Source organism: Moschus berezovskii, chromosome 16, assembly GCF_049115385.1.
Source record: "Moschus berezovskii isolate FMDL1 chromosome 16, NW_MosBer_1.0, whole genome shotgun sequence".
Classification (NCBI taxonomy): Eukaryota; Metazoa; Chordata; class Mammalia; order Artiodactyla; family Moschidae; genus Moschus; species Moschus berezovskii.
The window spans coordinates 72,823,554-72,849,430 of record NC_142475.1 but is presented as its reverse complement, the minus strand read 5'-3'; the positions used below and the strand labels follow the sequence as shown (position 1 = coordinate 72,849,430).

The 25,877-nt window shown below is 42.0% G+C and overlaps 1 protein-coding gene across 8 annotated transcripts in view; it reads right to left on the bottom strand.

The window, feature by feature from the left end:
• The window catches only part of ASPH (aspartate beta-hydroxylase), a 183,100-nt gene that overhangs the window by 47,476 nt on the left and 109,747 nt on the right, over positions 1-25,877 (bottom strand). For all 8 annotated transcript variants that reach the window (XM_088844454.1, XM_055432550.2, XM_055432548.2 and 5 more), the window contains 2 exons: positions 13,959-14,044; positions 4,758-4,844 (listed from right to left, as the gene is read on the bottom strand). In XM_088844454.1, coding sequence (XP_088700580.1) covers positions 4,758-4,844; positions 13,959-14,044 — 173 coding nt within the window. The remainder of the gene's footprint in view (positions 1-4,757; positions 4,845-13,958; positions 14,045-25,877) is intronic.

Genomic DNA, 25,877 nt, shown 5'->3' with positions numbered 1-25,877 from the left:
ACTCTGTCTCAAAGTGAAAGTGAAGTCGCTCAGTCGTGTCCAACTCTTTGCGACCCCGTGGACTGTAGCCTACCAGGCTCCTCCATCCCTGGGATTCTCCAGGCAGGAATACTGGAGTGGGTTGCCATTTCCTTCTCCAGGGATCTTCCCGACCCAGGGGTTGAACCTGGGTCTCCCGCATTGCAGGCAGACGCTTTACCGTCTGAGCCACCAGGGAAGCCAGTAGACAGCAAACAAAAGAGATTAACCCTTTTGTTAAGAAAAGGGCAATTTACCTTGGATTGACAGAAAAAAACACTTCAAAATACAGAATGATCTGTTCATATCTGCAAATGGCCTTTAGAACAGACCTATCTACCAGGAAAGAAAATCCAATGTCAGTGACTCACACCAGTCATCCTGCCTGCGTAACCTTCTGTATATTCATATGCTGGCTTTTCTGGTTAGGCATCAGATTCTTGTGAGTTTAGCGATAGTGAGTTAACGCCTCAAAACATGATCCTTCCTAAATGACATCACAGAATGCCAGAGTCCTAGAGCTGAGAGAGCTCTACTGAGAACACCTTGTTCACCTTCTTCATTTGGAAGCCTCTTCAAGCTACCGAACAGATCCCGGAACTGGAGGGTCTCTTCAAGGTTAGTTCAAGGACAAATGCCTATCAAGACATTGTTCTCTATCTAGAGAGGAATAAATACCTTCACTAACCTCAATCTGAAATGAGAGAAAAATGATATAACTACACGCCTTATTCCTTTCCCTCCTCCATCCTTCAAGGTCCTTCATTTTAATGAAGTATCAACATTTTAGAGCTTTCAGCATTGGAATTTTAATGTCAGAATATGTGATGTAATTCTTTAAAGTCTCTTAAATAAAACTGATAGGCTTTGCTTTGAGTATCAACATTGATTGATATTGATCAGTTTAACATCTGTAGATGAAGGATTTGCCCTGAAACTGAACATTTGCTACAGGATGTTAACATCACAAAGCGTTTTGTTAACTCAAACTAACTGCCCAATCCAACCTCCTAGGAGATGTGGCATTTTCTACCTAAGAGGCACTAATGGTTTCTGGAAGATAATAAAGTGAAACGAGCTCATAATTTTGTGTCAGATGTTCAAGGAACTTGGTCAGAATTGGTTTTCACAGTGATCCAAAAAATAAGACATTATCAGTTCTACTCTAGAAATGATAGATATTGTAGTTTCCATGTAACTTAATGTCACTGAATTTATAAAATTGGTTGGGGTATTCCAAAGTAATTGTTTAATCTGCTAACAAAGCATGAAAAGTCATCAGGTATTCCTCCTTACAAACTCTATCTTCTGTGAACCTTTATTTTTAAAACTCCTATGGGACTTCCCTCGCAGTCCAGTGGTTAAGACTTCGTCCTCCAACACAGGAGGTGTGGGTTCGATCCCCGGTCAGGGAGCTAAGACTCCACATGCCTCATGGCCAAAAAACCAAAACATAAAACAGAAGTAATATTGTAACAAATTCATGAAGACTTTAAAAATGATCCACATCAAAAACAAAAAAACAAACAACTAATTCCTATGTATTTAAACTTTCTTTTAAATTATTCTATAAAAATTTAATTTACCATGCTTAAATTTCAAATTAATGCTAATATTGATCACACATTATAGTATAATAGTTTATAGATAAAATATATTGCTGAGGCATAAATCTCAAAATTCTACTGTTATATAAGGATATATTTATATATATAAAAATATAATTATGTATATATACATAGTGAGTGTCATGTGCAAAAGTACTACATTTGGTACTTGCAATTAATATCACATATAAAGAAAAATCTAAAGCATGAAACATTTTTGCCATAATTAGCACTTGACCCATTATTCTCTCGAGTTAACGGGCTTTCCTTAATCAAACAACTGCCAGAACTAGTGGCAAAGCACATCACTTATTTAAATAGGCACTATCTTCAGGTAACAAACACATTCTCTCTTGCTTAATGACAATTTGATTTAGCAAATTTGGAGAATTGCTGACCCAATTAATGTACAGAGATGATATAGTTGCTAGTCTGTACTGCATCATGGATAAAATGAACTTCTTAGCATTAAATTTTCACAAATTTATTAAAACTGAATTAATACAAATTTAATAAGTTTTTAAGGAGGAGATAGGAAGAATTTGGGACTTCCCAGGTGGCTTAGTGGTAAAGAATCCACCTACCAATGCAGGAGATGTAAGTTTGATCCCTGGGTCAGGAAGATTCCCTGGAGGAGGAAATGGCAACCCACTCCAGTATTCCTGCCTGGGAAATCCCATGGACAGCGGAGCCTGGTGGGCTACAGTCCACAGGGTCAAAAAAAAGTCAGACATGACTGAAATGATTGAGCATGTACACACTCACAGGAAGAATTTAAGCATCTAGATTTCGAGTGGTTGCCACCTTTAGTTAAGAGCCAAATGTACTTGCTTTATCTCTAGATGTGTTAGTTTTCATGAGAGTGTCACCCACAAGTGACAGCACTGCCCTCTCTGAACAAGTGTTGTCAGTGTCTCCTGAATCTGGAAAATTTCTGCAGCTCAGAATCTGCCATTTCCCAGCAGGGCTGACAGTCTCGTCCTCCCCAGTCAGGAGGAGGTTTACTGCCTGACATCTGTACACCAGCCCTGGATTTTACCCAGGGATCCAAACTGAATAACACCTATGGTCTACTTGACACGTCCACTTGAACGTGTTACACACAGGAATCACAAACCTCACAGGAACCGGAAGTGGATCTTTGATTCTGCACCTCCCCAAACCTGTTCCAGTCTTCCTGGTCAGTACCTGGCACCATCCTCTCCTTAGACTGCTGAACCAAAAACACCAAATTCATCTCTAAAATTGAAAGTTGCTCAGTTGTGTCTGACTCTTTGCAGCCCCATGGAGTGTAGCTTGCTAGGCTCCTCTGTCCGTGGGGTTTCCTAGGCGAGAATACCAGAGTGGGTAGCCTATCCCTTCTCCAGGGGATCTTCCCGACCCAGGGATTGAAGCTGGGTCTCCTGCATTGCAGGCAGATTCTTTACTGTCTGATTCAGTCCTGTCCTTGTCCACTGCCCCACCTCCGTGGCCAGGACCAGTCCAAGCCAGCGCATCTTGAGGACACCTGCAATGTCTCTTATTTTCCTGGCTCCGACTTGTGCTACCATAATCCCTTCTGTACCCAGCAACCAAAGTCATCTTTATTTAAAAAAAGAAAACAAAAACAACCAGAGGGGCACATCCATGCACAAACCTTCCAAGCGCTTCCAGTGCACAAAGAATACAGCCCATGAGGCTCTGGCTTCACCTACCCCATGTCACCTCCCTCAGAACGCCCCTCCTCCAGCCCACCAGGGATAAAAATCAAGGCTGATTCCCTGTTCCCTCAGACTGGACAGCTCCTTCCTCAACTGTGTCACATTTCAGCCACTTGTCACCACCTAGGAAGGCCTTTTCTGATCACCTGATTATCTTAAGTATCGCTGTGCCACTCTCACTCCTAACACCTACGAACAAAACATCGTAATAACATGTTCTTTACTCTGTGACCTTCTTTTCTTTATGGCATACAGTATCAGGTAAGATGTCCCAATATATTTATTTTAAACACTTCTAATATTCTTTAAATATAGATTTATCTAGAAAGACCTTTAGGGTTTTGCTTAAACGTCACTGCCTTGATGAGCTATCTTCCAGCCACCCTATCCAACATTTTAACCCCCCTCACATGTCCCATAGCCGTGCTCTGCTAATTTTTGTCTCCTGACAGTGTATCCAGTAGCAAGCAAGAGATTCTCTTCTGTGTCTATTGCATTGTCTTCTCTATTACAGTGAAAATGCCCTGTGTTTTGTTGATAGCTGCATCTGCAGTGCCTAGAACAGGGCCTAGAGTGGGCTTTCACTACAAAAATTCTGAGTAAGAAACTTAAAATATCTTCCATTGGAATATAAGTTCCACAGGACAGAGACCTCTAGAGTGTTCTTTGTGATAATCCCAGGGCCTAAAACAGTATGTGGCCCATGGAGGGTTTCTGCAGCTACAGCAAGACATGGAAAAGCTCCATGAATCGAGGAGTTGAAAGATGGAGAGAGTCTGATGAGAAAGGGAGCTGAGGGTGGAGCTGGGGAGAAGGTAGGTGGTAAGAAATGAATCAGCTGACAGATACTACAGAGAGAACCAAGTCCATTCCACGTTCTATTTAACTAGGTGGTGGGTCAAATGGAATGAATGTGAAGGGGATGGGAAATCAGGGATGAAAGTGTTACTCTTTATTTTCTTTTCAAAATCGGAGAGAAACTAGATGGAGGGGGAGCAAAAATAAGTTACGAAATTCACCAGTACAAAATAGGAATAATTAATTGCCTTATTTAAAACAGTATTTCTTGCTTGAATGTATGCATATGCATTAGAAGCTGATTCTGCATACAAGTCAGAAGGGAAAATAAAATGCAAATAGTGCAGTGTTAGTCACTCAGCTGTGTCTGATTCTTTGCAGCCCATGGACTGTAGCCTGCCAGGCTCCTCTGTCTACTGAGCTCTCCAGGCAAGAATACTAGATTGCCATTCCCTTCTCCAGGGAATCTTCCTGACCCAGGGATAGAACCTGTGTCTCCTGCATTAGTAGGCAGACTCTTTACCACTGAGCCATCAAGGAAGCCCAAAATGCAAATACCAGGTGGTAAAAAACCCAATGATACAGAACATAAGGACATCAAAACAGTGTCCTAAGTATCAGGGCTTCAGCATACCTGTGCTTTCCCATACCGAGCTCCTGGACTCTGAGGGTACTTGCGAACCAGTTCTTCAAATGCGTTCACTGCTTCCTCAATTTTTCCCTGTTAAGAAGAGGCAATTACATACATAGAATAAATTCAAATTCATAATATAGCTATTTAATGGTCACCAAGTAAATTTTGTTAAAATTTTCCAGACTCCCTTCTGAGTTTATAGTTAACAATCTTTTGTTTTAAGATTTTAAATAATTAACTGCATGATGGGAAACATAAAACTAGAAATGAACAGAAACAGACTTTATTTTTTAAAAGGCAGATACCTGACTAATGATGTACTATGAGTCTTTGTGAAAGAAATGGCATTTTCTCTCTGCATGTATAGTTCCTACATGCAATCTTTAAAAGATATTTAGGACTTAAGCTGGGGGAGGAATATTCCTGGCAGTTAGAATGTCTGCAATGAGAAGGGCAGTCTCAGTGGGGAATAAGCATACGAGATGAGAGGGCCACCTGGCCTCGGAAACTGTCACCCACTGAGCATCAGGGCTGACTAGGCTCAAAGGGAGCTGTAAGTGCCTCACTGCCTCCAGGTCATGTGACCCCTCCCGAAGCCCGAGTGGGTCCTTAAGAAGCCAGTTGGAGCACCTGTGAGAGGTCTCTGACCACCACTGTGCAGACAGACGTGGAGGATGTGCAACAGGTAAGCTTGCCGAGGGTCTTGGCATGGGGGTGAGGAGTCCCACCCCACCCCACGCCTCAGCCCATCCACAGTGAGAAACACGCCTCTCCTGATGTTCTACTGGAAGGCAGCACATCAGGATGTTGGAACCAGGAGATGGAGACAGTTTCTGAGTTGAACTTTACCAGACCTTTCAGCCGTCTATCCATAAGTCCATTATTTCCTTATATAATGTGAGCTCACTGTGCTTTGCATGTCATTAGCTTCACTAAGTGAGTTTTCATAACAACAAAGTTCACCCCATGAAGGTGGCTGGGCTCAGCAAACCCTACAGTATTACTAGACTGTTACTGACACCTGCTTCTCAATGGCTGAATAGAACCAGGAACCACCTACATTAAAGTCCCTTAAAATGGTGGAAGAAGGAGGTATTTGTTTTTATTTCCTGTCACATGCCCATCAGTGATGCTGAGGATCTAGCTAGAATCTGGGCTCCACCACTTAGGAGACGTGGGACTTCTGGCAAATTACTTATGACTTTGCCTTAATACACCTCATCTGTGAAATGGGGACAATGAGAGTACTTGACTACCTTGGGGGTTGCTGTGAGGGTCAAATCTGACAACATCCATAAAGTGCCTAGAGCTGCTGCAGAGACCATGGAAACTATTGAAAATTTGTTAGCTATTATTACTACTACTATTGTGGTATGGGGAAGATATGAGAGCCAGCAGGGGAGAACAAAATGTGTCCCAGGTAAGTCTCTTACCTGATGGACAGGTTAATGCAAAGAGAATGAGGATTTGAGGGTTGAGATAAATCAAGCCAGTAACTTATTCTCTCAGTTAATTGTCAGAAATAATTGTATGGCTATTTAAAATATGCCATGCCTCTCACAATATTGACTTCTTTAAAGGCTTTATTTTTAGAATAGTTTTAGGTTTGCAGCACAATTGAGAGGAAAGTATCGAGATCTCTACTCATGCCCTGACTCCCCCATAATCCACATCCTGACTCAGCACAGAGGGACATTTGTTAAGATTGATGAGCCTTCAATGACACATGAAAATCACCCAAAGTCCATAATTTACATTTGGGTTCACTCTTAGTGTTGTACATTCTATGGGTTTGGACAAAGGTATAAATGACAGGTATCCAACATTTTTACTGTCTCCATAGTTTTGCATTTTCAGAAAGTCAGAGAGTTTAAATCAAATAGTATGTAGCCTAGTCAGATTAGCTTCTTTCACTTAGTAATATGTGTGTAAGCTTCCTCCTTATCTTTTGACCTCTGTCTTTTCAAGGAGATCAAATCAGTCAATCCTAAAGGAAATCAGTCCTGAATATTCATTGGAAGGACTGATGCTGAAGCTAAAGCTCCAGTACTATGGCCACCTAACGCGAAGAGCCAAATCATTGGAAAAGACCCTGATGCTGGGAAAGATTGAAGGCAGGAGAAGGGGATGACAGAGGACGAGGTGGTTGGATGGCGTCACTGACTCAGTGAGTTTGAGGAAGCTCTGGGAGCTGGTGATGGACAGGGAGGCCTGGCATGCTGCAGTCCACAGGGTCACAAAGAGTCAGACATGACTGAGCAACTGAACAACAACAATAATTATCTTTCCGTGGCTTAACAGATATTTCTTTTTAGTGCTGAATCAGATTTCATTGTCGAGATGTATCACAGTTATCTATCTGATCACTAACCGAAGGACATCTTGGTTGCTTGCAAGTTTTGGCTATAAACGTCTACGTGCAGGTTTTTAGGAGAACATAAATTTTCAACTCCTTTACATAAATACTAAGGAACGAGATTTCTAGATTGTATGCCAAGAGCATGCTTAGTTTTGTATGAAACCATCAAACTGTCTTCCGAGGTGGCTGTACTATTTCACACTCCCATCAGCAATGAATGAGGGTTTCCAGGGCTCCACAGGGTCATCAGCACGCAGTGTTGTCAGTGATCCAGTGATAGTGGCCTTTCTAAAGGTGTAGTAGTATCATCTTGCTTTAGATTGCATTCCATAACATATGAGGTGAAGCATCTTTTCATATGCTGATCTGCCATCTGAATATCTTCTTGGGTAAATTGTCTTCGAAGGTCTTTGGCCCATTTTAAAAATCGTGTTATTTATTTTTTATCATTGAATTTTAAGAATGCTTTGTGTGTTTTGGATAACAGCTTCTAAAACCACTACTTTATTTCTTCCATGAATGATTTTAAGCGATGAAGAACTTAAATATCTTTTTCTGAGTAACTTTCTTCTAACTATCTTGTATGAGTTTTCTGTGGCCTCTGTAACAAATGGCCACAAACTTGGTGGCTTAAAACAACAGAAATTCATTCTTTCACTGTCTGGAGAATGGACTGGAATCCAGATGTGGGCAGGGCCATTCTTCATCCAGAGGCTGTAGGGGGGAATCTGTTCCTGCCTCCTGACAGCACTTCTTTTCTTTCTTTTCTTTTAAAACACGTATTTATCTATTTAGCTGTGTGGGGTCTTAGTTGCAGCATGTGGGATCTTTGATCTTCATTGTGGCACACGGGATTTTTAGCTGCAGCATGTGGGACCTGACCAGGGGATTGAACTCAGGCCCCCTGCATTGGAAGTGCGGAGTCTTTAGTCGCTGGACCACCAGGGACAGCATTTCTTCACTGATGGACACACCACTCCCATCTCTACTTTGTCTTCTCTCTGTGGGTCTTCTGTCTATATCAGGTTTCCCTCTGCCTCTCTCTTATATGGAAACATGGAGTGAATTTAGGGTCGAACTATGTCCCAAAGAGTCAGATGCAAGTTAGCGACAAAACAACAACCTATAATTAAGATTAGGTTTTCATCATTGGGGAAATGATGTTTTAACCATCAATTATCCACTCTCCAAAACAACATGCCTAGACCTTACAACGGAGATGGCAATGGCAGGCCACTCCAGTACTCTTGCCTAGAAAACCCCATGGACGGAGGAGCCTGGTAGGCTGCAGTCCATGGGGTCGCTACGAGTCAGACATGACCGAGTGACTTCACTTTCACGTTTCACTTTCACACATTGGAGAAGGAAATGGCAACCCACTCCAGTGTTCTTGCCTGGAGAATCCCAGGGACGGGGTAGCCTGGTGGGCTTCCATCTATGGGGTCACACAGAGTCGGACACGACTGAAGTGACTTAGCAGCAGTAGCAGCAGCAGCTAGATAACCCAGGATAATCCCGTCTTAGACCCTTTAATCCTATCTGGAAAGCCCCTTTCTCCAAATGCAGTAACATTTACAGATTCAAGAGATTAGGACATGATATCTTTGAGGGGTTGGGGGGGAAATTTTCAGCCTATTACATGCCCTACACAACTTAAATTGCAAACTTGGGAGCTATTTTTGTGAAAATCATGCTAAATGTACCATCTCCAGATTTCAAGCATAGGATTAACAATATTCATAACAAGTCTGCTTAAGTATTTTTTCCAGCTAACACTCCCTTAGTTGGCCATCAAGGTTATATAAATAATGGAACACACTGGCTCTGTTCTAGGCATCTCTGGATCCCTTCACACAGACGCTCCGTGCCTTTCCTAAGGGACCATCAGCCCTGCCCTCCCCTCAGCTCTCGGGCAAAGTAAATGTGTTTGAAGTTAGTCTGGAAAAAATTTCCCTTCCCCAGGTTCTTACTGGAGAATAAAGCTCCTGACACCATTACACAATTCTTAATAAACTCAACTACAAGATAGAATGCTCATGAAGACTTGCGTAAAAAATCATCTGTTATTCAACACAGCTTATATATGATCTTAGGACCAAGACCATTCACTGGAGAGATAGGTACTTGCCCCTATCACTCCACCCCCAGCCTGTTTTGGCTTAAGGCCAGTGGACTGCCTTGCAGAGCATTAAGACATAGCCCATAGAGGTCACTTAGGATCCATGGATGTACTACAAATTTACTAGTTTTTGCTTTGTAATTAATGAATATTTTGGAAGATACATGTTGAAGATATATAAAAATTCTGTTTCTCCCTAAATTCTATTCATTAAGTTTAGAATTCATCCCTGGGGTGGATTCACTGAGATTTTCTATTTCTCTTAATTACTTCTCCATTGACTCACTGGCATCTTCTAAAAGAAAAGAGTTGATGAGGCCCTACTGTACAGCACAGGGAACTATGTTCAGTATTTTACAATAATTATAAGGGAAAAGAGTCTGAAAAAAATAGATATGTAAGTATTTACAACTGAAACGGGCTTCCCAAATGGCACAGTGGTAAAGAATATGCCTGCTAATGCAGGAGGCGGAGGAGATACAGATTTGATACCTGGGTTGGAAAGATCCCTTGGAGGAGGAAATGGCAACCCACCCCAGTATTCTTGTCTGGAGAATCCCATGAACAGAGGAGCCTAGCAGGCTGCAGTCCATGGGGGTCGCAGAGAATGGGACATGACTGAGCACACATGCATAACTAAAACACTTTGCTGTATACACAAAACCAAAACAACACTGTAAATCAACTATAACTCAATCAAAATAAATAAATTAAAAAACCAAAAAGCATCAGCGGGTGCAATGTTAGGGAGGAGGCTGAGCTATCCATCACTGGGTCCTTGATGCAGATCTACAGCAGGACATTCTCTCTGGACTTGACACAGAGCAGCTCTTCGGAGGACCACTATTCATCTGACGGTGTGATCCATGCCCCTGCCTTACTCAGCCCACAGTTGACATCATTCCTAGCCCTGTTTAGAGCCTACAGTGTGAATTTTTCATGTGTTGAACTTTTGGCTTTATTAAGTTTTCCCTTCTTTCCATTTTTATGATTCCAACAAATGAATGAATATTTCAGTCTATCATTTCCAATCCTTTTTCTGGGGCATAAGGAGGAGTTTTAAACAATACATGTTATTTTTTAAAAATCAACGATTGAAATATGATTTGTGCATTTTTGGAGGAAATAGAAAGTGACTCACACATTCACGTCACATAGTATCTGAAGCAAGGGTGTGACCTGAGACTGGGCCTCCTCTGACAAGAGCATGCCTCAGGGACACAGTGATCCAGGGGAGTCTGTTGCATTATTTGAAAACACCAGCTATAAAAACAACCCTAAAAAACTTAATTCCACTGATGATTCAGTTCATAACATGGCTCCCTATTGTTTCAGAAGCAAGAATTGCCTCTGTAGCCACTTCTTCCTCTTTTTTGTTACAGATCCATGGTGCTTCTTGAGGATAGCATCATAATTTCTGCAAATAAGCAAGGGCCAGAGGAGAACACCCCATGAATTGTCCCAGCACTTTTATGTTTCACTGACTTACCTGCCCCTTGATAACTGAGCCCTTCTCTACCATTCATTATCATTATACAAAAATCCTTCTCTGCGTTTGAACTGTGGTGCTGGAGAAGACTCTTGAGAGTCCCTTGGACTGCAAGGAGATCCAACCAATCCATTCTAAAGGAGATCAATCCTGGGTGTTCATTGGAAGGACTGATGCTAAAGCTGAAACTCCAATACTTTGGCCACCTCATGCGAAGAGTTGACTCACTGGAAAAGACTCTGATGCTAGGAGGGATTGGGGGTGGGAGGAGAAGGGGACGACAGAGAATGAGATGGCTGGATGGCATCACCGACTTGATGGACATGTGTTTGAGTGAACTCCGGGAGTTGGTGATGGACAGGGAGGCCTGGCGTGCTGTGATTCATGGGGTCGCAAAGAGTCAGACACGACTGAGCGACTCAACTGAACTGAAAGCTGTTCATTTATTCTTTATCCCTAAAATCACCCGTGAAATAGGTACCCCCCTCATTTTTCACTAAGGACATACAGCACAGAGAAAGTTCGGTTCGGTTCGGTTCGGTTCAGTCGCTCAGTCGTGTCCGACTCTCCGCGACCCCATGAATCACAGCACGCCAGGCCTCCCTATCCATCATCAACTCCCGGAGGTCACTCAAACTCATGTCCACAGAGTCGGTGATGCCATCCAGCCATCTCAAGAGAAAGTAGAGAATGCCAAATAGGGTGATAGGAAAAGAAGATTCCTGCCTCATTCCTAGTAAGAAATGCAAAATTTCAACAAAGAATAGCTGGCCTCATTTTACAAAGTTAAATGTGATAGACACAGAAATCATCCAATGTTAATTTAGTGAACAAAGACTTGGGCTGTAATATTCTCTGAAATTACTGCATTTGTATCGACTGCTGATGAGGGTGAGCCAGGCTTCGGTTTAGGAACCTTGCCATTTGCTAGCTACAGACATCTTCATGCTTGTTTGGGACTTTTCCAAAAGATGTGTGAGAAGCACATTTTTGTCCCACTTCAATGTCTAACTTGGATGTTTTTATTGTTGTTTTTTAACTATGACAATCCCCTATTACTTTTTTTTTTTTTTGCAGTCAATGTCTCAATATCTACTGATTAAAAACCACATTACAGGAAAATCAGTGGTATTACACAAGGTATAAATTCAAATACAGAACCAAGACAGAAATTTTCACAAGAGACAAGTAGAGGCAAACCTTGCAGATCTTGCGGGTTTGTTTCTAGATTACCACAATAAAGCAAATACTGCAATAAAGCAAGTCCCCATGAATATCTTTTTTTTCCATTACATTTAAAGGCTATGTATATAACCAGGCTTCCCTAGTGGCTCAGACGGTAAAGAATCTGCCTGCAATGTGGGAGACCTGGGTTCAATCCCTGGGTTGGGAAGATCTCCTGGAGAAAGGAATGGCTACCTACTTCAGTATTCTGGCCTGGAGAATTCCATGGACAGAGGAGCCTGGTGGGCTACAGTCCATGGGGTCGCAAAGAGCTGGACATGACTGCGTGACTCAGACTCTACATCATACCATGGTCTATGCAGTATGCAATAGCGTTAATGTCTAAAAAACAATGCACACACTTGAATTAAAAACACTTTCTTGCTAAAAAATGTTGATCATCATCTGAGCCTTCAGCAAGTCATAATCTTTTGGCTGGTGGAGAGCTTGAAATTATTTTGAGAATTACCAAAATGTGACAGAGAGACACGAAGTGAGCAAATGAGGTTGAAAAAATGGCACTGGTAGGCCTGTTTGCCACAGGGCTGCCAAAAACCTTTAATTTGAAAAAAAGAATGCAATATCCACGAAGAACAAGAAAGTGAAGCACAATAAAATGAGGTATGCCTACAGATGATTAAGTGAAGATGTCATTAAATACATTATAATAAATATTGGGCATGGTAATTAGATGAACATGACTGAGTTGGGAGAACAGATAACTTCAATCTTCTGTTAATTCCCTGTTTTCAAAACCTGTAATATCCAGGAACAAATGCAAATAAGGTTTTGAATTAACTGATGACAAAGCAAAATATAAAATAGTCACCCTGGGAATTAGAGCTATGAGAGTTTAACCCAAAGTGAGAAGAATCTTAAATCTAAAATCATTTCACCTAATAGTAACTATCCTAAGTATTAGACTAACTTACTTTTTCTTTTTGCATCAAGGTGCTTTAAAATGAAAACCCTTACTTGTATGCTGCTTGGCAGTACTGATGCTTTTTTTAAAAATCTTTTATCTCATTGTTCATTGTATAGTCACTAAGTTGTGTCCGATTGTTTCGTGACCTCCGTGGACTGCAGCACACCAGGCTTCACTGTCCATCACCATCTCCCAAGAGCTTCCTCAAACTAATGTCCATTGAGTCAGTGATGCCACCCAACCATCTCATCCACTGTCACCCCCTTCTCCTCCTACCCTCACTCTTTTTCAGCTTCAGGATCTTTCCCAATGTTCTTCCCATCAGGTGGCCAAAGTAATGGAGCTAAAGCATCAGTCCTTCCAATGAATAGTCATGGTTAATTTCCTTTAGGATTGACTGGTTTGATCTCCTTGCAGTCCAAGGGACTCTCAGAGTCTTTTCCAGAACAACAATTCAAAAGCATCAATTCTTTGGCCCTCCACCTTCTTATGGTCCAACTCTCAGAACTGTACATGACTACTGGAAAAACCATTGTCAGCCAAGTGATGTCTCTGCATTGTAATATGCTGTCCAGGTTTGTCATAGCTTTTCTTCCAAGGAGAAAGTGTCTTTTAATTTTGTGGCTACAGGCACCATCCACAGTGATTTTGGAGCCCAAGAAAATAGAATCTGTCACTGCTTCCACTTTTTCCTCATCTATTTGCTTATCTCATTGGATCTTTATAAAAAATCAAGGAAGAAGTAAGTACATATTATTCTTATTTTTTAACACAAGGAAACAGAGACTCAGAATGACCAAGTGATTTCCCCAAAGCCACACAACTAGATGGTGATGGAAGGGGCTGACTCCCCAACTGACTGGCCTGAAGGTGAAGTTCTGTTTCTATCTGGCCATTACAGCTACAGTTTTTCTTTTCATTTGATTCATTCCACGTGGAACACTGATGCGCCTGGGGAAAAACCCATTCTATTCAAAGGTTGTTTCTCTTACAGCGTTTTTCAAAAACAAACCAAAGGTAATGCCTGAGTTTACTTAACAATGAAACAGTCACATGTTTCTATGAAAAATAGACCATCGACCTACCCTTTTACGGAGTTTTTCTGCAGCATCAAGCTCAGCTTTAATAGTCTTATCAAATTTATTTAATAGTTTAGGCTTCTTTTTCTTCACTGAAAGAAAAAAGAGTTTTATAATTTTAATTTTATTTTTTGTCTAGAAATAGTTACAGCGAATAGTGATTTATAAAAGTAGTAAGAAATCCAGCATTGGTCACAAGCCAATTGGAACTGGAGGAGCAGTTCCTAATTCAACTTCCTACAAGGCTCTCCTCACCCCCGGGTTGACCCAGGCAGTAAATGCCAAGCACAGGGACACAGCCTAGACCCTTGAACCCACATGCTCCAAGGTGTTCTTGGGATTCTGGGTGAATACTGATACCCTGAAACTCTCAGGAGAGTGACCTAATTTCTGGAATGAAATGGAAGGTATGATTTCTGAACTCTTTTAATCAACTCCTTGGTTAAGTCCCAAAGATACCACTTATAACCATCTTTGAACACCTATAATGTTTCCGATCAGGTAAAAGTAGGAAACTACTCTCAAAAGGACTCAAGTGAGCAGGATTTCTCAGTTGAGGACTCAAGACCCTTCTGTTGCATCCAGGACCTAAATTCCAGCATATTCCACACTTTAGCCAGAAGGGACCACCCCACGAATAAGCTCTGTGTCATTTCTGAGGCTAATTTCTCCAAGTAAAATGACTTATTCCTTTTCATTGGAAAAGGAAGGGGGGTGGGACGAATAGGGAGAACAGCATTGACATATAGACACTACCATGTAAAATAGATAGCTAGTGGGAAGCTGCTAGAAAGTTCAGGGAGCTTAGACTGGTGCTCTGTGATGACTAGAGGGGTGGGGTTGGGTGAGGAAGGGAAGCTGCACAGGGACAGGATAGATGTGTGTATATATAGCTGATTCACTTTGCTGTACGGTAGAAACTAACATAATATTGTACATCAATTATATGCCAATAATAAATTTTTTTAAAAGAAGAAAAATATACCCCTCCTTTAATAATCAGCTCAAAACCACATTCATTCCACACATCACCCATGCAAGCACTCTGTTCTTTTTCCTCTCTATTACATGAGTGAAGTCCTCAGCACAATGCATACATCATTTTTTTCGTGGTTCTTCCCCATATTATATGGGACTTTTAATATAATAACATGTATACTTGGTCTCTTTCCAAACCATAAAACTGTAGCTTGCCAGGTTGCTCTGTCCAAAGGATCTTCCAGGCAAGAATACTGGAGTGGACTGCTATTTCCTCCTCCAGGGGATCTTCCCAACCCAGGGATCAAACCCACATCTCTCGCATTGGCAGGTGGATTCTTTACCACTGTGCCACCTGGGAAGCTATTACTCACTCATAAATCTTGACTTGGGAATATGGGCCGTATTTCCAAGCACCCACACTCCAGGTTAACCATCAAATCGTCCCAGTGGCCATAGCCACTGCGAATGCTTCCAGATCATTTTCTGCCCAGTCCCACCCTGTGAGGAAGTTACCCTATAATAAATGGATCTTACACGGAGCCTCCTGCATCGTTTTTTGGTCTCAAAATGCCTTCTCAGTTCAGTGGGCACTTTTTGTTCCATCTGTCCTCCAACATCTCCCCTCTCTCACCTATGTGTCCCAGTCGAATGGTTTCCAAAAGGAAGGAAGTTTCCTAAAAACCTTAGCCTCCTGCCTCTCCCCACAGGGAAAGTGGTGTGACTGATCTGATTACTGAGCTTGGGGGAAGCGACAAGCTAGTGTAGCTTGGGCCCACCCCTTCCCTTCCTCTAGCACATGTGCCTCTATTGTGCTGGGCTGGCAGCGCATGCTCCAGGGAGGGGGCACACATGGCAGAACCAGGGCTGCTCCACGATGCCTGGAGCGAGTGGACAGATCCAGTTCTGGGGTTCAGGGTTACGACACCTGTCACTCCTGCTCATTTAAGTCCATTCTTCAATTTGGCTTTCATCAGTAATAAGGCTGTGGAGAAGGCAATGGCAACCCACTCCAGTATTTTTGCCTGGAGAATCCCATGGATGGAGGAGCCTGGTGGGCTGCAGTCCATGGGGTCGCTAAGAGTTGGACACAACTGAGCGGCTTCACTTTCACTTTTCACTTTCATGCATTGGAGAAGGAAATTGCAACCCACTCCAGTGTTCTTGCCTGGAGAATCCCAGGGACGGGGGAGGCTGGTGGGCTGCTGTCTATGGGGTCGCACAGAGTCGGGCACGACTGAAGCGACTTAGCAGCAGTAGCAGCAGCAGCAATAATAAGGCTGACACTTTGATCACTTATTATTTTTATTCCTTGTAATATATATTTTAAATTTCTATTGGAGTATAGTTGATTTACAATCTTGTATTAGTTTCAGGTGTACTGCAAAGTGAATCAGTTATACGTATACACATATCCATTATTTTTAAGATTCTTTTCCCACACAAGCCATTGCAGAGTACTGAGTAAAGTTAGCTCCCTGTGCTACACAGTAGGCTCTCATGAGTTATTTATTTTATCTACAAATAACTAATAAATAATAGACATAGTGTGCACACGTCAATCCCAATATCCCAGTTTATCCCTCCCCCTTTTCCTCTTGGTGGGCATAAGTCTGTTTTCTACACCTGTGACTCTGCTTCTATTTTGTCAGTAAGTTCACTTGTACCTTTTTGTTTAGATTCCACATATAAGCAATATCAGATATTTGTCTTTCTGTGTCTGTCTGACTTGCTTCACTTAGTATGACAATCTCTAGGTCTATCTATGATGTTTCAAATGGCATTATCTTGTTTTTTTTCATGACTGTAATATTCCATTATATATAACTCCCAGGCATATACCCAAAGAAAACCAGAGTTCAAAAAGATACATGCATTCTGATGTTCACTGAAGCACAATTTACAATAGTCAAAATATGGAAGCAACCCTAATGTCTATCAACAGAGGAATAGATAAAGAAGATTTGGTACATGTATCATTCCTTCTATATTTTTTAAAGTTGCTATCCTTTTCAATTTGTTTATTCCACCTTTCTCTTCTCCTCTCCCCAAACCCCGAGGTCCCCTGTTGTTGAAAAATATGTTTAAGGCAGAGACTGTAAAATAGTGGCCAATGGGAACTTTCAATGGCATATCATACTGTGTGAGCATTCATGCTGAGGACACGGGAAATGAGCTGACACTTGACTGAGATGGGGATTTATAAGTGGTGGGAGTTATTGTCATATCACCCACCAGTGATCTATGTCTCTCAATTGCTCACTTTGGTTTTGTAGAAGTGTTGGTCAGCAGAATGACAGCAGGACCAGGAAAGCCTGGTGTGCAGAGGGTTTAACTGCAGGCAACAGCACTTTTTCCAAGTACGTTGCCCATGTTGTACAGTTAAAGTTAACACAAAGCTTACTCATTATGGGGGGAAAAACTATCGGCAGCTTAGGACAGCCAAAATAGTTAACAGTAAAATATGCATACATGCTGCTAAGCTGCTAAGTCACTTCAGTCGTGTCCGACTCTGTGTGACCCCATAGATGGAAGCCCACCAGGCTCCCCCGTCCCTGGGATTCTCCAGGCAAGAACACTGGAGTGGGTTGCCATCTCCTTCTCCAATGTGTGAAAATGAAAAGTGAAAGCGAAGTCGCTCAGTCGTGTCCGACCCTTAGCGACCGCACGGACTGCAGCCTACTAGGCTCCTCCATCCATGGGATTTTCTAGGCAAGAGTACTGGAGTGGCTTGCCATTGCATACATGCTACCATATATAAAATAGATAGCCAATGGAAATTTGCTGTGTGACTCAGGGAACTCAGACTGGGGCTCTGCAACAACCTAAGGGTAGAAAAGGGTGGGAGGTGGGAGGGAGGTTCAAGAGGGAGGGGACATATGTACACCTATGTCTAATTCATGTTGACGTATGTCAGAAATCAAACCAATATAGTAAAGCAATTATCCTTCAATTAAAAATAAATTAAAAAATTAATTTAAAATGTTTGTTGAATAGCCATACTATACTCAATATATCACAAAAAAATAGAATGTTAGAAATCTCAAAGCACTTGTTACCAAATCAGTTTGACCCATCTTTTCCTATATCTTCCTCTCGAGTAGCTGCCAATATTGCTCCTCCCTCTGAAATTCGAGTTTATTTCTATCATGAATATGTTTAAGCGTATAGAAAACCTAAGGCAATCTTCCCAGTTGTAAAACAAAACAAAACAAAAGAAAACAACCACAGACAGATCTGTTCCTTCTTGTTCTGGGAAGCACGTTGGTCTCACTACAGAAATAGCAGTGGATTCTCAGGATTTGTGTTGGGACAGGGCAGACTCTCCCAGTCTTTTTGGGTCTTGGTGTTCTTGTTGACAAATAAGTGACTTGAGCGGGGTCTCTTAAGGTCTCTTTGAACAAATCTTGCACTTCTAATTTCCAGTTGATTTAAACCATGTAAAATTATCTTTCAAAGCAGACCCAGAAGTATTGAGCCAGGTTGTTCATTTTGCTAAATTTGGATTTTTAAATGGTTTGTGACTTCCCTCGTAACTCAGATGGTAAAGAGTCTGTCTGCAATGCGGGAGACCTGGGTTTGATCCCTGGATTAGGAAGATCCCCTGGAGGAGGAAATGGCAACCCACTCCAGTATTCTTGCCTGGAGAATCCCATGGATAGAGGAGCCTGGTGGCCTCCAGTCCATGGGGTTGCAAAGAGTTGGACATGACTGAGTGACTAAGCACAGCACAAAATGGTTTAGGAAGCAGCTGTCTATCTATATAGTTTTATTAAACTTCGTATTTTTTCGTGGGGTGAGGGGCAGGGGAGGTCACTTCCATCAGTTCAGTTCAGTCGCTCAGTCGTGTCCGACTCTCCGCGACCCCATGAATCACAGCACGCCAGGCCTCCCAGTCCATCACCAACTCCCGGAGTTCACTCAAACTCATGTCCACAGAGTCGGTGATGCCACCCAGCCATCTCATTCTCGGTCGTCCCAATCTCCTCCCGCCCCCAACCTTTCCCAACATCAGAGTCTTTTCCAGTGAGTCAACTTGTCACATGAGGTGGCCAAAGTATTGCAGTTTCAGCTTTAGCATCAGTCATTACAAGTCTTTTATCCTTTCCTAAAACCATAAAGAAGGGAAAAAAAAAATGACCAGTTTCATTTCAAATCCTGACTTTCCTTACTGTGGTTGAAACATTAAGAGCAAATGAAATGAAAAAGAAGAAACATTAAAAATATAACTAAATGCACACAAAAAGATTAACATGTACACATGTAGTTTACGTTAAAATTAAACACTGACTCCCTTCCATTCCACTTGGTCTATGGAAGAAGGTGTTTTCCTACTATGGTATGTGAGACCACAGTCATACTGGGGAGAAAGCTGTAAACAGATAACGAATGTTTCGAGGAAGGAGGATATTTATAAGGGTGAACTAGGAGTAGTGCTAAGTTTTTTGTGAACCAGCAGAGAAAGCTTCCTGGGGAAATGGAGAATTAAAGTACATACGCAAGTAAACGTAGCATTCTGAGCAGAGGAAAGAGTATTTATTTTGTAAACCAGTCACAAGTTTGGGAAGCTGTATTTTCACCATTAGCTATTTTTCTTGTAAGTCAAAGACTAAATATCTCCTTCTTGCATGCTGGGGTTTGGTACAATACCCATGTTGGTGTTCAGTCGCTAAGTTATGTCTGACTCATTGAACTAAACGCGGTCCACTGGAGAAGGGAGTGGAAAACCACTTCAGTATTTCTTGCCTTGAGAATCCCATGAACAGTTTGAAAAGGCAAAAAGATATGACAGTGAAAGATAATCTCCCGGATCAGTAGGTGCCCAATATTCTACTGGGGTAGAGTAAAGAAATAGCAATATACATGAAAGCTCTTATAATGGGAGTCTGGGCTTTTCCAGAATTTCCTGACAGTAGAGATCATCCTCAGGGATCCCAGACATGGACTTGCCTTCTCCCCAAATCCAGAAATGTAGCCTTAGTGACACAGAGTCCGCTTTCAGAGCAAGACGAGCCCTGAAATGAATGTTTGGGGTGTTTCAGTTTTGAAGAGAGAAAATTCCACCCCAACTCTAAGAGGTGCAGAGCTAGAATGAACCGTTGGAAACCACGCGAGACAAAATGCAGACAGCTATAGCCCCACTCCACCCAGATGGAGGATGTGAGGTTGGTTCAAAGTGTCTGCTCAGCCAGGAGCTGCCATCTGTACTGTCCTGCTGATTAAGGCCCTTGCTTAACGTCACTCTGAAAAAGAGAGAGGGTAAGAGTTTCTCCCACCAACTCAAGACCCATCTGAAATGCTGCATTTGGTCAAGAAAAATACATCCTGAAATAACTCTATAATCATTTCCGAGAACCTTAACTGCCTTTCACAAATTGAGTCCTGGTGGTGGTTTAGTTGCTAGGTCTTGTCCAACTCCATGGACTGTAGCCCTCAAGGCTCTTCTGTCCATGGGATTCTCCAGGCAAGAATACTGGAGTGAATTGCCATTCCCTTCTCCAGGGGATCTTCTCGAGCCAGGGATCAAACTTGAGTCTCCTGCATTGGCAGGCAGATTCTTTACTACTGAGCCAGTAGGGAAGCCACACATTGACTCCTAGTCACTCTGTTTTCACCTCCTCGTACTCTACCTGCAAAGCAGTTTATATTCCTTTTACACAGACTATCAAATTTCACATAAACTTTTGACACTTCCAAGATTTTTCTCATGGTTTTTTGATGGTTTAAGCTGGAAAACCCTTCCCTCTACTCCCAAAGAATACTCTGCTTCAACTTTGGGGACCCAGTTTAAATGCTGTTTCCTCTATCAAGTCATCTAAAAATATCTTCATAAAACACACACACACACACACCCTTTCTCTTCTGTGCTCATATAACACTTTGTTTCTCTAAATAGTAAAGTTTCAGGCTGTGTTTAAGTTGGCCATATGGTTATGTACAATGTACACTCACTTCCCCACACCACCCCCATCCTGATGGATTGTTTATTTTTGTGAGGAAAGAACTGTGTCTTCCTCATAATTTATTTTCAGCAAAGCACACGGCCAGTCCCACAAAAAGTCTTCAACAAATGTTTCTGAACATATATAAATACACACACGTGTGAATAAATCAGGATAGTCATGAAATCTTGCCATTTATGACAATACAGATGGACCTAGAGGCTCAACCGTATCCGACTCTGCGACCCCATGAAGCACAGCACGCCAGGCCTCCCTGTCCATCACCAACTCCTGGAGTTCACTCAAACTCATGTCCATCGAGTCGGTGATCCCATCCAGCCATCCCATCCTCTGTCGTCCCCTTCTCCTCCTGCCCCCAATCCCTCCCAGCATCAGAATCTTTTCCAGTGAGCCAACTCTTCGCATGAGGTGGCCAAAGTATTGGAGTTTCAGTTTTAGCATCAGTCCTTCCAATGAACACCCAGGACTGATCTCCTTTAGGATGGACTGGTTGGATCTCCTTGCAGTCCAAGGACTGACTGACTGAGAGGTTATAACATTAAGTGAAATAAGTCAGACACAGAAGGACAAATACTGTATGATGTCACTTATAGGTGGAATCTAAAAAATGAAACAAATGAACAAACAAAATAAGGCAGAAACAGACTCATAGATACAGAGAACAAACTGGTGGTTGATAGGGGGGCAAAGGTTAGGAACAGGTGAAAAAGGGAGAGAAGAACTTCCACCTCTGAAATAAATTAGTAACGGGGATGGCACATCACATAGGGAATGCCATCAACAGTATTATAACAACTTGGTATGGCATGTCACATAGGGAATACAGTCAATAATACTGTAACAACTTGGTATGATGACAGGTGGTAACTAGACCTGATGATCATTTCATCATGTATAAAAAATACCAGGTCACTGTGGTGCACACCTGAATGCAATTTATATGTTAACTCTATAGCTCAATAAAAAAGGATATTCCAGAAGTGGATAGGATAATGTCAATTTGTAACTTGGGCATAGCAACTATTTCCTGCATTGCAGGTGGATTCTTTACCACTGAGCCACTGGGGAAGCCTCAAGATTGAGAATGGGCTTCCCTGGTGGCTCAGTGGCAAAGAATCTGCCTGCAATGCAGGAGCTGCAGGAGACACAGGTTCAATCCCTGGGTTGGGAAGAGGCCCTTGAGGAGGGCACGGCAACCCACTCCAGTATTCTTGCCTGAAGGATCCCATGGCAGGCTCCAGTCTATAGGGTCACAAAGAGTCTGACACAACTGAAGTGACTTAGAACACACAAGATGGAGAATAAATTAAGAATAAAAGTACCTGGCTTTATAAAGAGTTCAAAGAGTGTCAAGAAAGAACTAAAGAGGGGACGCAGAAGGAAGGTACAAGACAGACACAACGTATGTGCAAGACAAACCCCACTGCAGGTTTTGTAGAGAATACTAATATTTATTTATTTTAGTTTTTCCATATATTTAGAATTTAGAACATAATGGCAGAATACTAGACACAATTAACTAGTAAGCTCTTGGACTGCAAAGTTCAGCTGATTTTACTAGAACATACAAACTTCACTGAGCAGCTTGCTTTTATAATCTGAGTCACTGCTTAATGCCTTGTCAAATTACTTGCTGATATTGGTAGTTGACATTCATTGATCACTTACTTTGCTAGACATGGGCAACTAACCCAGGATGTACAAACTGTCAACAGGAGGAGCCAAGACTGGAGTCTCGGGTTGTCTTGACTCCACCGTCTACGCTTTTGACTCTTTTGTTGTCAACCTGACATCTGACCCCAAAGTTAAGAAACCAGGGTGTTCAACGTGCTTGGAGAGTGATGACAGAGTGGAATCAAGTATTAGTGTAAGTTATTATGTTGTGTAAGGAAGTAGTTGAATTTTATACTATTTGTCTCAGAGGATAAAGGCAGTGAAATAATCACAGTGATTTTCCTTCATCTTGTGTCTCAAAGACCGAGCATGTTCACATTACTCAGAAACACCTGGCAAAGCAGCAAGGTCACCGGAAATGGTGTCTGGAGGCCAGGGTGTGAGCCTCAGTCGTGCCATTTTTAGACAACTTGCTTGGTCTCAATTCCATGAAATGGAAATAATGTCTGACTCCCCTGCCTACCAACTATCAGTTCAGTCAGTTCAGTTCAGTCGATCAGTCGTGTCCGACTCTCCGCGACCCCATTAATCACAGCACGCCAGGCCTCCCTGTCCATCACCAACTCCCGGAGTTCACTCAGACTCATGTCACAGAGTTGGTGATGCCATCCAGCCATCTCATTCTCTGTCGTCCCCGTCTCCTCCCTCCCCCAACCTTTCCTAGCATCAGAGTCTTTTCCAGTGAGTCAACTCGTTGCATGAGGTGGCCAAAGTATTGGAGTTTCAGCTTTAGCATCAGTCCTTCCAATGAACACCCAGGATTGATCTCCTTTAGAATGGACTGGTTGGATCTCAACTATAAAGGAACATAAAACATCATAAATGGCTCCCATCTACAATACTCTCTTTTTTCATTTCCTTTAAAATAATGCTCTTTAATTAAATGGGAGATTTGTTGGACCTACCTTATTAGAAAAATGTTTGAGGAATTATTTTTTTTTAAGATACAAGATTTGCTCTACAGTCAAACATTTCCCTAGCAGAGATTTTGGGCAAGTCATAATTTTGCCTGAAAAAATCCAGTGTGTATTTCCTGGGTCAACAAAGGACAAGGTAATTACAGCTCAACTACACTTTCTTTGGCTTCCCAGGTAGCCCTGTGGTAAAGAATTCACCTGCCAATGCAGGAGATGCAGCTTCAATCCCTGAGTCGGGAAGATTCCCTGGGGGAGGAAATGGCAACTCACTCTAGTATTCCTGCCTGGGAAAATCAATGGACAGAGGAGCCTGGTGGGCTACAGTCCACAAAGAGTTGGACATGACTCAGCGACTATACAACAACTACAAATACTTGCCTTGCTTCCTAAAGCCTACTATGTGTTTTCAAGTAGGACTACATAAAATATATAGGTATCCAAAGGTGGAACTGAATGAAAAATAATCTAAAATGCAAAATGATTTAAGGGAAAGAGATGTAAACCCAAAATAAGACATTGAAGAAAAACGTGTTCTCTGAGATGCAGCTTGAAGCTGAAATAATCATGTAATGCTTTATGGCAGTATTATTCATGTTAACTAGTTAAACCAAGACAGACTCCACAGCACATTTTAATCTTCTTATGTTATAATTGGGAGGTAATTTTGCTTTTCTCTCAAAAATCAATGATGGATTTCCATGTAAAAAGAGAAACTTCTAAATTTGTCTGGCAATGAGGAAACCTATAAATTAAGGCACATGACACAAAAGAAGGAAACAATAGAGCAAAGCATTCAAGACTTCAAGAATCCAGTACTAGGGTTTTTGATGAAATTCCTCCTGCTGGGTACAGGGAAAGCAAACCCATATCTACCAGTGCCCCTCCCAGACACCTGCAGGGGATGAAGGTGGGACCCTCAGTTCTTTTCTCTTTCACTTAAAAATGGGAATTGTGCAAGGTATTCTATTGCTAGGCTTCACACTGGGGTCTGAAATAAATCTGCTTTCATATCAAGAGGGGGTCATGTTATTTGCTGTCGAGAAACTCAATCAGCAGACAGCCATGGAAGTGTTTCTGAAGGGAGTCTTTGTATCATCACTGTGAAAAAGGAAAATTACTGTGTTTGATCCAAAAAGAGCCTAATCTGAGCACACTTCCTCTAATGTGCTGTATCTACCTTGTAGGCACATAGTCCAGGGAGAAGATGTAGATCTTGGCAGCTCAGGGCAGAGGGTCTTACCTGCTAGCCAAGAAGGAAGGTGGACCCTTCCTTTGCCTCCTGTGTGCTGTGCTTAGTTGTTCAGTCATGTCCCGACTCTTTGCTATCCCATGGACTATAGCCCACCAGGCTCCTCTATCCACGGGATTTCCCAGGCAAGAATACTGGAGTGAGTTGCCATGCCCTTCTCCAGAGGATCTTCCCAATCCAGGGATCAAACCTAGGTCTCCCGGATTGCAGGCGGATCTTTTACTGTCTGAACCACCAGGGAAGCCCAAGAATAAGAAATAATGGGGTTTTGTTCTCCTGAGAATTAAATATCAACTACATGCCAGCAGGAGTTCAATATTCAAAGCTCAAACCAAACAGTTAACATAAATGTTTTTCCGCTGACAGACACTAATACAACACATAAACATAAAGGGCAGTTGTTTTCAGTCTGCCTCTTGTATTGAAATAATGTGGGATTCAGCTGGGAGCAGTCAATGGCTCCAGAAAGTATTCTGGCTTATTAAATAGAGTCTGTTGTCTCCCCATAGGGTTATTTTAATAAGCTGTAGATCCCTCCCCTTCTAGAGTAATCATCCTTTAACAGATGTGACCCCATATGTTAAATTAGAAATTTCAGAGATGCTAAATGATGTGTGTTCTATACTTAACAGAGATTCCTTCAGTGTCAAGGTGGTCCATGGGCTTACCAACAGCTGCTTCAGACATTAAGATGGGAGGGGAGCTTGTGGAAAATGGATACATGTATAGTATGGCTGAGTACCTTTATGTCCACCTGAAATGATCACAATATTGCTAATCGGCTATACTACAATAAAATATAAAATAAAAAGTTAGGACTTTCTTGGTAGTATAGTGGATAAAAATCTGCCTGCCAATGCAAGGACATGGGTTTGATCCCTGGTCTAGGAAGATTCCACATGCCATGCAGTAACCAAGCCCGTGAGCCACAACTACTGAGCCTGTGCTCTAGAGCCCCTGTTCTGCAAGAGAAGCTGCCACAATGAGAAGCCAGTGCACCACAAAAAAAAGCAGCCCCCGCTCACAGCACCTAGAAAAAGCACATGTGCTGCAAAAATAAATAAATAAATACAAAATAAATAAAATAAAAAGTTAAAAAAACTGGCAGAGCTATAAAAAGAACAGAAAAGTCTCCAAATCCATC